The sequence below is a fragment of the Harpia harpyja genome, chromosome Z (assembly GCF_026419915.1).
Source record: "Harpia harpyja isolate bHarHar1 chromosome Z, bHarHar1 primary haplotype, whole genome shotgun sequence".
NCBI classification, from domain to species: Eukaryota; Metazoa; Chordata; class Aves; order Accipitriformes; family Accipitridae; genus Harpia; species Harpia harpyja.
In genome coordinates, this window is record NC_068969.1 from 26,213,162 (window position 1) to 26,225,456 (window position 12,295).

The 12,295-nt window shown below is 55.8% G+C and overlaps 2 protein-coding genes across 2 annotated transcripts in view; one reads left to right on the forward strand and one right to left on the reverse strand.

The window, feature by feature from the left end:
• LOC128136619 (electroneutral sodium bicarbonate exchanger 1-like) overlaps positions 1-6,032 on the reverse strand; it is a 49,066-nt gene extending 43,034 nt beyond the window's left edge. The window contains exon 1 of the mRNA XM_052776543.1: positions 5,903-6,032. Coding sequence (XP_052632503.1) covers positions 5,903-6,032 — 130 coding nt within the window. The remainder of the gene's footprint in view (positions 1-5,902) is intronic.
• A 2,839-nt stretch (positions 6,033-8,871) lies between these two features.
• On the forward strand, positions 8,872-12,260 carry LOC128136620 (T-cell activation Rho GTPase-activating protein-like). Its single transcript, XM_052776544.1, has 6 exons — positions 8,872-9,021; positions 9,254-9,415; positions 9,500-9,609; positions 9,956-10,151; positions 10,379-10,496; positions 12,247-12,260. Exons 1-6 carry the CDS (start codon positions 8,872-8,874, stop codon positions 12,258-12,260), a joined length of 750 nt encoding a protein of 249 aa, XP_052632504.1.
• Positions 12,261-12,295: the final 35 nt, after the last annotated feature.

Consider the following 12,295-nt stretch of genomic DNA (forward strand, 5'->3'; position numbering starts at 1 on the left):
TCAGCTTTTATGGTATGCAATTTAATTATGGAACAGCTGCATAACATCTAAGTGTACTAAGGCGAGGTGTGTGGTACTGTGGGGTATTTTCCAAAGCATGACAGGTAGAGGTGAAAAGCGTATTTTTGCGTTCGGAAACTTGCTCCGCCGCTGTGCTTCTTGGCCAACGATGCATGAAAGGCGCTCTCGTGCCGGCCCTGCGCTTGATTTGCATGCAGGGAGAGGTGAAAAGTGGCAGCTCCTGATGGGGCAGCAAGCCTGGAGCCCTTCCAAGCACAGGCTGTTTTGCCCAAGCCAGAACCCCTGGGGAAATGGAGCTAAGGGAAGAGCAGAGCTCGCTCCCGCTCCAGACTTGCGCTGGGCAAGAGAGCCCGAGAGAGCCAGGGCACGAGCGGTGCCTCGGAGGTGCAAGAGCAGCAGGCAAGGACCTAGGCGAAAGGGCCCAGAGGAGCCCTGACAAGGGGCTGTGCTCAGTGCTACAGAGGACAAGAAGCAACCCCCCGGGAGCATCCCTTGGAGCGCGCCGTGGGAGTCAGAAAGCTTCCTCCCCCCGGATGCGGGGCACGAGGGCCACCTTCGTGGAGCACGAGCAGCGGGCACCTAGCCACAACGGCCCAAAGGAGCCCTGGCGAGGGGCCGTGCTCAGTGCTGCAGAGGAAGGCAAAAAACCCCCGGGGACACTTGCTAGCCCACCGTGGGGGAAAAAAAAGCCTTCCTCCCCCCAGCTGCAGGGCACGAGAGGCCATCTTCGTGGTGCACGAGCAGCAGGCAGCAACCTAGCCGCAACGGACCGGAGGAGCCCTGACAAGTGGTCCTGCTCAGTGCTGCAGAGGAAGGCAAAAAACCCCCGGGGCCCAGTGCCAATCTGCCCCGGGGGAAAATTCCTTCCTGACCCCAGAGCTGGCGATCGGCTATTCCCTGAGCACGTGAGCAAGACCTGCCTCCTGGTCCCACAGGCTGGTCACGCCTCCCAGAAGATGCCCGAGCCCTGTTCTCCCTCAACCTGGAGCCATCTCAGGGGCTTCCGAGAGTGGCCAAATGCCCGCGGCCTGATGGACCTTGGGGGCAAGAATCCTTCCCGCGCCTTCGGGCCGCCAGCGGGTGCTCCAAGGCACTGGGACCCCGGCAACATCTCTGCATCCCACTTCTTACGGCTGCTGCCACTGGTTCCGCGGGGAGTGAGGACGGCGAGCTCTGCAGTGCTCCTCAAGAAGGCATTCCCTTGGTCTTGCCACAGCTATCCATCCAAAAAAGCCTGATGGCCTCAGGCACCTCCAGGGCTTGGTGGTTCTTCTCGTCTCCAGCAGCCTGGTGCAGCCGCCAGTCGTCCTCCCTCAGCCCCCGGCAAGTAATTCCAGCGGCTCCTCGCGGACTTCGTCTGGGCTGTCTCTGGGCCGCCTGCCAGGCAGACTGGCAGTGGGACAGGGGAGGCTGCCCCTTTTATACTGCCCCGGGGCATTGTGACTGCTGCGTTGCCGGGTGGTGGCACTGCGGCACGGGGGTGAGGGGGCCCCCGTGCGCAGCCCTGCCCGCCGCCCCTCGGCCCAGCATCCTTCGGAGGAAGGCCTTTGGGGCGCCGGCCCCGGGGGCTGTGTTGCGTTACCGAGTCAAGAAGTTTGGCAGAAAATAACCCCCCTTGCGTTCCAGCTTGTCCTTAGATGTCAGAGGGGCTGGGGACGGCTAGGTTTAATTTCTTTCTGAGTGATGTCCAATTTGACGCTCTAAGTGCGGTCGCGTTCAATGTGCTGAACTATCACGATGACGGATGCACTTAACAGCCTACTGCACTCTCGGCTTAGCCGCGTTCAACGCACGAGAATGACCAGACTTGGGGAGTTTGGTTGCGCTAACGAACTATCACGACTAGATGAATGAGCAGCGCAGCTTATTAAAGCAACAGTACAGGTTCTTTTGGATTGCCCGTGATAAACAGACTGTCTGCAAAGCACGTGCAGGTGGCAATACAGTCGACTACAAGCGCATTAAATGAGGAAAGAAAAGAGCTCTGAAGAATTCTAAGTTTCCCGGGGAAGCACTCGCTACAGCCAAGTGTTCGAATCTCACGCAAGAGGCGTCCCTGTGGCGGGGGGAGAGAGGCTCAGCCCGTCGAGTGATCCCAGAAGTCAGCGGTGTCCTCCTGACTTGTCTATGATGGTGTCTTCCCTAACATTTCTCCTCTCTTAAGCCCTTTTATATTTTCTGATTTTTTCGGTGGAGCTTGAGTGACTCTAGTCATACGTACCTTTCCTTTGATTGGTATAAAGTTCTCCTGCTTTGCTTTTAAAGGTGTACGCTAGAGAAAATTCAGAGCGCGTGCTCAGTGGGGGGGTGGTGGCACCTTGGAGGTGGGTACCTTTGGGGATGGAGGTGTGTTTTGGTGTTGTAATGAGCAAAGTTCACCCAAAGGGCTTGCTGTTGCCTGTCAGTACCCCAGAAGTGGGCACGTGTGATATAAACCAGAAGCGTAGGGCATTAGCTCGACAGAACCCCCGTTCTTTTACCTCCTTGCTCCAGTGGATTCAATGCAGGGACCAACCGTTCTCGTTCCTATCGTTCCGGTTGCCTACCCCTGCGATCACAGAGCCTGGCCGCGGCGCCTCGGCTCCGCTCCGCCCTCCGTGTTACTTTTCAGAGTCAGCACACCAAGCTCCCCTGGTGTTGCTGACATCTAAAGTTGCAGGTTATGTCGCTTAGGGAACTACCGTGGAACCGATTCTTTACGTGTCCACTGCGTTGCACCCTGGAGGTTCACCTTCCCGTGAGGGGTGGCGGGGGGCGTGTGTCATACTGACAAGTCACCTGCAGCAATCATTCCACAGGCTGTGGCTGTGCCCAGGAGGCCCGGGGGTCTCTCCCTGCCCTTGGTGGCCATGCCCTGGGCCCAGCTGCTGGGTGTCCCTGACGCCTGCTCTGCCACTCGGCTCCCAAGGCCAAGCCTGGTGCTGTTCCTCTTCTCTCGGGCCATGGCAGAAACCAAGCGTGCAGCGCAGAGACCGCCCCTATTAGCCGTCCCCTCTCTGCGCCAGAGCTAAAGCCTATGCGGCCCCGCAGCCAGGAGGAGCGGGGACTTGATGTGGCTGGACACAAGCCCTTTTCCTGGGGAGAAAGGGGGGGTGATTTTGGCAGCTGCAGCCTGGAGGCAAGCCAAAGTGTAGCCAGAGCCCTAGGCTGGGATGGTGGGTGCCAACAGCCCGCCACGGAAGTAAGCCAGGCTTTGAGAAACAAGTGCGCGGCGGTGAGCCTGGTGTGGTGGAAGGAAAGGTTGGTGGTATTCAGACCTGGACCATTTGGATCCGTGACCAAAGCCCAGCCAGGCAAACGGCAGCTCTTCCAAACTGTCAAAATAGCCCATTGCTGCTGTCGCCGTCACATCCCCTTGTCCCACTGAAACCAAGCTGCGCAGCCTCTCTATTAAACGCACCCATTGGCCGTGTTTATATGGGATGCAAAACGCGCTTCAGCCACGGGGTAAAAGCTTCAGAGCTCCTTTGTGACTTGAAGCTTTCCGAGAGTTCTTTGCCTACCTCGGTTTGTGGGAAGATGTTCGGATCTTGCCTCAAGCCCTGGCAAGTCTCCTTTTCCTTTAGGATTTAGTATTTTGAGTACTGAGAGATTGAGAGGGGTACTCTCCTTGCCATTTTGTGCGTTGGTGCCAAAATTGATCTGTACCTTCAGACTATGTAAATAAGGGCATTTATGCCACAGACATTCCTTTGGTTGTGGTGATGCCAGAGGTGAAAGACGGGGGTTTGGTTCCCTCTGCAGGAACTCTGCAGAAATGCAGAGAGCACGCATGGTTTCCTCACCATTCCTTACCAGCGCACCAAGGGACATTTGCTGCTGCACTGTCAGGGGAGGTTTGGACTTGACGTGAGGAGACATTTCTTTGCCAAGAGGGTGGTCACACCCTGAAACAGGCTTCCTGGAGAGGTGGTGGATGCCCCATGCCTGTCAGTGTTGAAGAGGCATTTGGACAATGCCCTTAATACCATGCTTGAACTTTTGGTCAGCCATGAAGCGGTCAGGCAGGAAGAGTAGTAGGGACTTGTAGGTCCCTTCCAGCTGAACTATGCTACTCTCATTCAGAATGTGAACAGAGAAAAAGAAACAGTTTCTCCCGCTTTGTTGGAATTTGACAGAAGGTAATTTAAAGGTGCCTTGTCCAAAGTTGCACGGCAGTTTAGCAATTGCATTTCAAAATGGTGTTTTGGCAGTTGAAGAAATTACACTGCCAATAGAGCTGTTCAGGAAAAAAAAGGAGGACTTTTACGGTGGATGTGTGAAGGGCTCTACAAAAACATCTTTAAAGAGTCTATGGATGTTTCCCATGGAAAGCACTGATTTTGTTTGAAAGCTAAGGCTCTTTCAGCTTGGGCATCTTCTAGTTTTACAGCAAAACCTTATTATTTCTCAGAGGAAACAGGGACTTGTACAAATTGAGTTGAATCCTCAGCTTCCTATTTAAAAATGTCTTTAAGGGAAATGTACCATCAGGCCACAACTGTGCAATGGCATTAGTCCCGAAGTTAATCCCAATGGCATTAGTCCCTAAATTAATCCCAGATGCATACCAGTTCACAAGGAAGCCATCTACTTGGTTGTCTGATTTATGAAATCTCACCTGGCATGTAAGGCTCACATTGAAGCCCATCCTACCATCACCTTTAACACACTTGTTTTACCCATGCTTTTAGGCTTCATAAAATGAGCTTCCGTAAGTGTTAGCAACTCCAAGTCAGCACCAATTCTTTTGATAAAAATAACCTGCTACGATTGTCTGAGCAATCATAGTTAAATTATACCACCACTTCCATACAGTTCTGTAACAATATTCGTCTAGTGGTTCTGATACAACAGAGCTTCTTTATCTAATAGTTAATGTTAACACACTTCGATAAGTAAGAAACTCATAGATCGATATACTTTTCCAGGGGAAAATATTTTAAAGACTGTACATTAGTATAAATAAAAAGGCAAAACCCCTCAAAGTCTGGAGGAAGATGCAAAAGTGCTTCTTTACAAGAGGGTTTTCGTCCACTCTTAAGTCAACTCAAGGGAAGATCTGAATAAAGCCATGGTGCCTTCTCCCACCCTACTCTGACCGTTCACCGAGATCCAGTGCTTAGCGCTGTTCCCAAACAGTTTCCACTGAGACTGGATGAACCGTCAGATGCTACCATTATTTACAAAGTTAAGCTCCCAGTCTCTCCTGCCATTTCCACATCCACTTCTTCCCTTTCTGATAAGGCATGAATCATCATCAGAAATCACTCTCCAGTCCATTAACAAACTAAACATTGCACAGACTCATAGAAGTACGCGGGTGACTATTGTTACATCTGCCTCCATATTAGAGGGATCAGCACTGCAAAAATACCTGCAGTTAGCAAATATTCATGTTGCATTTATGAGCATTTTCATTGCCTACAAAAACAGGCATTGTAGCAGTCAAGATGGAATACGCCTTTCTCGCGTACCTTTTCTTTTTTGAACGTGGTGAATTCAATCTGCTGATCAATAGCCCACTGAGTTCAATAGACACCTTGGATTTTTATCCTTCGGCTCAAGAGCTAGACGCAACCTTCTGTCGTTGGTGTTAGCACAATTAATGCAGATAATCTGCTATCTTCTACCTCATAATCTAGGCTACGTACTGTCTAACGATCCGTGTGAGAGTACAGCCGGATCCAATGTTACACACAACATCAGCACTGTGAAGAGCTGTGACATTCCAATGAAAAGCGAGACATTTTGAACACCTTTTAATAGCTTGCAGGAATACCAAGGGGAAGCACTGTTTAAATAATACCAAAACCAATATGGATTTTCCCCCTAAATTTCTAAACCTACTGTGACAAGCGATGGCCTATCAAAGTGCATATCTGCACCCCCTGCGCTGTACCACGCGGGACCTGTTCACATTCCCTGGTCTGGGAGATGGGGCAGAGTGGACCCTCAGGCAGCTTGCAGGTGGCACACAACCGGGAGGAGAGGCTCACGCGCCGGAGGGTCCTGCTGTCAATGAGGGGCATCTCGACAGGCTGGAGAAAGGGGCTGACAGGAACCTCGTGTAGTTCAACAAGGGGAAGAGCAGAGTCCTGGAGACCTGGGGACGAACAAGCCCTTGCACCAGTAACTGCTGGGGGACACCCAGCTGGAAAGCAGCTGTGCAGACACCTGGGGTCATGGTGGACGCCAAGCCGAGCGATTTAGAGCCAGAAAAGTGCCCTTGGGGCGAAGGCGGCTAACTGCATCCTGGGCATCCCTGCAGCAGGGAAAGCATTGGCAACAGGCGGAGGTAGGTGGTCCTTCCCCTCTGCTGTGTCCATCCAGCCCTGGGCTCCCCAGTGCCAGGCAGAGCCGGCCATACTGGAGAGAACTCTCGCCCCAGTGCCCCTCCCACTTTCCGTTGGGCTCGGAATGTTGGTCAGTTGGAGCCCACAGCCACCAGAGACAGCAGCACGGAGCTGTGCTGGCACGGGGGAGCGCTGGGAGGAGGCAGGATCTGACCGAGCCGGCACCGGCACCTCGCTTCCCATCCCCGCTGTCGCCGACTGGCCCGTGTCCTCGGTCCACAGCGAGGGTCCTCCTCTCCCGGGCAGGATGGGCCAGGCCAACTGCTGCTGCGGCTCCAGGTGGGCTCTCCCTGTGCCTCGGGGACACGCGGGCACGGCCGGGACCCACAGCGGCGGCCTTTCTCATGCCCGCCACTCTCTGCTCTGCAGGGAGGCTCTCACCGACGCCGAGCCGGTGCTGAGCGTGGACGTGCAGCTGACCCGGGGCCGCAAGAGGAGCGAGAGACGCCTTCTCCTCCTCCAGGAGGAAGTGGTGATTGCCAAGTTGCAGTAAGACCCTCAGAGCCCAGCTGCCTTTCCCCCATCCCTGGCCCTGGCACCAGGGCAGGGACACCCCGGCACCAGCCCCCGGCCCCGGGACCTTGGTGCTGGATGCACCCATCGATGTCCGTCCCAAGGGCAGGTGGGGGACGGGGCTCTGCCCGGGGGGACCCCCAGGAGGCCACCTCCAGCTCACCGGTGGCCTGCCTCTCCTCTCTGCAGACGTGGCACCACCCTGCGCCCACAGCTCCGCCTGGCCCTGGACCAGCTGTGGGTGCTGAGCGGCGGAAAGGAGGCAGCGGGGGAGGAAAAAGAGGAGGAGGAAGGCAGCGCTGAGGACAGGACCTCCATCATCCTCATCTGGCCCACCGGCTCCTGCGTTGCCGCTTTCGGGTGAGTCATGGTGCCACGTCCCGTGGCCGGGCAGGAGAGGTTCCCAACCATGCCCACGCCATCCTGTGAACGGCCTCTGCCCTGCGTGCAGGGAGCGGGAAGCACGCCGGCAGGGAGGGATGGGGGCATTGCCAGGTCCTGCATCCCCTGGTGCCCTTTGGGTCCCCAGAAGAGAAGGGCAAAAGCAGCTGCTCTGGCAGGACACGGGGAGCCAGGGCTTGGGCAGCGTCTCTGTCCTGCCCCGCGGGGCTTCGTCCTGCCCCTGTGTCCTTCCCCACAGGGCAGGGCTGCGCAGGCGCCCGCCTCTGCCCACGGGCTGGGGGGCAGCGGGGCCTGACGCTGGTTCTCCTCTCTTTCTGCAGCTCCCAGGCACTGAAGGAGCTGTGGGTGGGCACACTGCTGGGGTAAGCTGGGGGGGATGCTCCAAGCGCAGCCAGACGGGGGGAACACGGCTCCCCAGCTGGGGAGAGGTGCCCTCGCGGCTGCGGGCAGCTCTCGGGCAGAGCTGCGTCACAGGAGAGAAGGGGCAGCTTGGGACTCAGCCAGCTCTCTCCCTGTCCCTTCCCGGTGCACAGGACACCAGGAGGAGCAAAGAGAGCCCGCGTGACCCGTCTCCCCTCCCTCAGACCCCTGGAGAAGGAGCTGAGCCGCCGCCACGCTGTGAGTGTCTCTCCGGTCTGGGCTCTGTCCCCGAGCCCTGGTCCTCCAGCCGAGTGGCAAAGGCATCGCTGCTCACCTTCCTCCGCTCCTTCTCTCTTGCCCAGGGGAGGACGTTCAGCGCCAGGAGCCTGGAGAGGCTGGTGGAGGGCCAGGCAGAGGTGAGAATGGCTGCCTTTCACCCGCCTCTGGCTGTGCCAGCGTCTGCAGCCAGCGGGGTGAGCTTGTGCGGCAGGGATGGAGGGAAGAGTGGTGCCACGGTGCCACTCGGGGAGCGTAGAGGGTTGGGGAGCCACCGGGAATGCCGGCACATCCTCGCTGGCGGCACTGGAGGGAAGCCTGCCGTGTGGGGCAGAGAGCCCGGGAGGGCAGAGGGTCCCAGCTCTGCCGCGCTCAGGCTGCTGGTGCTGGGCGGCAGCTCGCCGGTGGCCCTTTCTGCTGCGGGGCTGCTCTCTAAGCGCAGCCTGCTTCTTGCAGGATCATCCCAAGCAAGGGCCACCGACAGCCCCATCTATCAAAGCGGGGGGACTTTGCCGCTCACCAGGTGAGTTCTGGAAAGAAACGCATTGTCCTGCAAACGGTTGAGCTGTGCTCACTTGTCCCTTGAGTGTCACCACGCAGGTGCGGCACCCCAAGGGAGGACGTCACCTGGACGAGCAAGGACCCCCGCTGGGCAGCAGCCGCTGGACGTGGTTCTGTGGGGATCCAGAGCCTCTCCTGCTGCCCACAGCTTGGAGGAGGGCAGGGCGAGGGCTGGAACAGGTTGTCGCGGTGGCACGCCGGCTCTCAGGAGCCTCCGAGCTGGAGCCGCTGAGCTGGAGCTGTGGTTCCAGCTGCTGGCTCCCTGCCCATCCTGCCGCACCGCTCAGCACCGTGCTGCAGGCAGGGCAGGCTGCGGGAGTGCTGGCCCGGCTGTCTCCGTTGACGCGCTCTTGCTCCGTTTTCCTTTTCAGAAGGAGGGAACAGCAGCAGCAGCAGGAGGAGGATGGGGCTGCCCTGGCCCTTTGCTCTGCGGAGGACCCCGGCCGCTGCCCAGGCGCCAGGGCAGGCGGGCTCCGGCTGCGGCAGGGTGCTCTTTGGACGGCCCCTGGCAGCCCTCTGCGGGGAGGATGGCTCCCTGCCCCAGCCCATCCAGGTAAGCCAGCCTGGGCAGGGGGTCCCCAGCCCTCCCTCCAGCTGCTCCAGAGGGGAGGTGGGTGTCCCCAGGAGCTCCGGGGATGGGGGATTGGGCCCTTCACCCCCAGAAGACGCTTCTGGTGCCAGCCCCTTTGGGGGGGGCAAGGAGCAGGGTCTGGGGCAGTGCTTTGGTCACTGCTGTTGGAAGGCAGCTTCTCAGCCAAGCAACTGTCCTCCTGCCCCTCCTGCAGGAGATGCTGGCTGCCCTGCACAAGGAAGGACCGTCGACGGAAGGGGTATTCCGAAGAGCTGCCAGCGGGACAGAGTTTTGTGAGCTGCGGGAGGCCCTGGACCACGGTGCGCATGTCGACCTGGGCAGCCAGCCTGCGCTGCTGCTGGCCGTCATCTTGAAGGTGAGCGCTTCTGACCTGCAGCTGGAAGAGCTCCTGCCTGGCCTGGAGTGTTCAGAGGCTCACCTGGAGCCCCTGGCATTGCAGGACTTCCTCCGAAGCATCCCCGCCAAGCTCCTGGTGACAGACCTCTACGAGGACTGGATGGCAGCGATGCAGAAGAGCAGCAAGGAGGAGAAGGTTGAAGAGCTGAAAGCGTAAGCGTGGGCAGCAGCCTGCCTGTTGAGGAGGGACTGGTAGAGGCCTGGGACTTGCCTGAAAAGGGACGGTCTCCTTAAAAAGCTGGGTCTTCTGACAGCTTGCTTTTGCTGGGGTGGGCTTAGATTGCGGGGGAAAGGGCATGGACAGGGAGCCTGCCCTTGCCTGGGCTCGGGTGAAATGAGGAGCTGGGAAGCAACGCCGTGCTTCCTTCCTGAAGCGCAGGAGCACTGACCGCTGGCTCAGAGCACCTGGAAAGCTGCGCAACCCACCTGCGTTGGGCAAGCTTCGGGGACGGCTGTGGGCAACATCGGCTCCGTTAACGTTGAGTTCCTGTTCCCTCAGGGTGGCCGAGAAGTTGCCTGGAGCCAATCTCCTCCTCCTCAAGCGGCTGCTGGCCCTCCTCCAGCACATCGGCCACAACGCCTCCAGCAGCAGAATGACCGCCAGCAACCTGGCCATCTGCCTTGGGCCAAATCTGCTGAGCCCACCTAACGAGGACCTGCTCCCCCTCGAGGCCATGCTGGCCGTGACCGAGAAGGTGCGCTGGACTGAGCGGCCGGCTGCAGCCTTGCCGGCCCATGCGAGCTTGGCTGCTCAGAGGTCCCTGGCTGCCTCCTCTCTTGAGCAAATGCTGGTGGGGTGGCTGCCTGCAAGAGCAGCCCCACAACCACAGCCACCTGTGCAGAGGCAAGGGTCGGGAGCAGGAAAGGCTGCGTGATACATTTTCAGGCACCTGGGTTGAGACCGAGGGTTTGATGTGTGCAGGTGAACGTGCTGGTGGCGTTTCTCATTGAAAACTGCGGTGACATCTTTGTGGAGGAGATGGCTGGCCGCTCCTGTCCATCAGCCGGGGAGTTGCCAGCACCCATGGACGGAGCCACAGGTACGAGGAGGAACTGAGGGCTGTCACAGCCTGGGGCTTGGGGTACCAGAAACCTCAACGTTGAGAAGACAGCTGGTGTAGGGCTTTGGGTGGGTTTTGCTTTAGGTGTGCTTTACTTCCAAGGAGTCCCGCTGCATTTGTTTTTCTAAATAATGATAGTAATAATGGTACTAATGTCTTTTGTATAATTCGCAACTGTTGTCACCTCCCTAGTGTCTCATTTTCCAGGTTTTCTATGAATTCCCTGACCAGCCTCAGGCCCCAGCTGTGACCTCTGTGGGACTCTGCATTGAACCTGCTCTGTTGTGAAAACTGAGTGTTTTTTCTTACTGTTTCCTGTTCTGATTATTGGTCCCTGGGAAAGGCTGCTGCTGGTCTTTCTTGTGAGCGTTTAGTAGATATTCTGGTCTCCTTTATCAAATGGACAAGTAGTCCAAAGCAATTGTCCCCATCCCCCTGGCATGTGTTATTCACAGCCAGGAATTCTGAAAGAGCTGTATTTGCAGTTCTTCAGTTTCAAGATATCATATGCAAGTCCAGCATTGTTTCTAAGTCGTTTATCTTGTTCTCAGGAAGTGAGGTGCAATGCAAAACTGTACTTTAAAGTTGGTTAAAGAAAGTCCAGTCACCAAATATTCACCAGATTTTATAATACCTCTGTTACAGGTAAAGAAGTAAACAAGGGCAGTGATGAGCTTGTAAGTTGCGTGTGTGGTTTTGTTTTGTGTGTTGGGTTTTTTTTTTTGAAAAGTGATATTCCAAGTAGTCTGGAGAAGCAGAATATATATCTAGGCAATGCTATAGTTGTCCTGTTTCAGGGTGTCAGGCAGGCAGTGTCAGGTGGGAGTGAATTCTCACCTAGAACCCTCCAAGTTGAGGGAAACCTTCCTGTCAATTCCAGTGGACTTTGAATGAAGTCCTGCCTGAGGACGCGAGAGCCGTGCTGGCTTCAGTTAAATGTGTTTTTGGCAAGTCTGAGCTGAGGTGTCAAATGGTTTCTTCACTGTGAGAGTCTGTATGAGGTCAATATTGCCGAATAATTAAGTAGTTTCCTAAGTGCCGTATGTGTCGAAAACAACAAAGTTAAGCTTCTTTGGGAAGTTGTTGTTTAGTGAGATCTCAGGGTGGGTTTGTTTTCAATACAGGTAAGTGTCTGAAGATGGAGTGAATTAGTGAAGGTGTCCTGTCCAAATTCCCCCAGAGAAAATCCCGCTCTCTCTGCTAGCATTACGTTCCTAGGCCCTCCTCAAAAACTGGAGCAAATAGGATGTCCTGGGAAGCAGTAGTTCTTGTTTAAAACTGTTGAGCATAATTCTCTGGATGGCCTCTCAGTGCTTACCTTCTGTTTGAATAAGGCAGCTAATCTTTTATTCCTGAGTCATTTTTTGTTTTTTTTTTGTTGTATAAGCCTGGACAATGTTGCGAAATACGGATGTATATTAAGTCTGACTTTTGTTCTAAAATAGAAAAGTCAAAATCAAATTTTATCAATACCAAGTTTGCAATGTTTTGAAGGTCAAGAGAAGAAAAGAAGTGTCAGAAAGTGCTGCAGTGGAAGAAACGCTGAAGAGGAGAAGAGTGGAAGTCAGAGCGGAGGCCTCATGCCCACAGTCGGGTATGGGCAGGTCAGTTGACTACAGAATAGTCTTCCGGGGCACATATCAATGTTTTTGATGTCTCTTGCACCTTCCTCATATTTCATTCCTGTGTAGCCCTTTGGCCCATTTGTCTTCTTCCTTCTCTTCCATAGGTGACAGAATCTAAGCAGCATTGCCCACGTTTGGAGAAAAGTTCTCCTG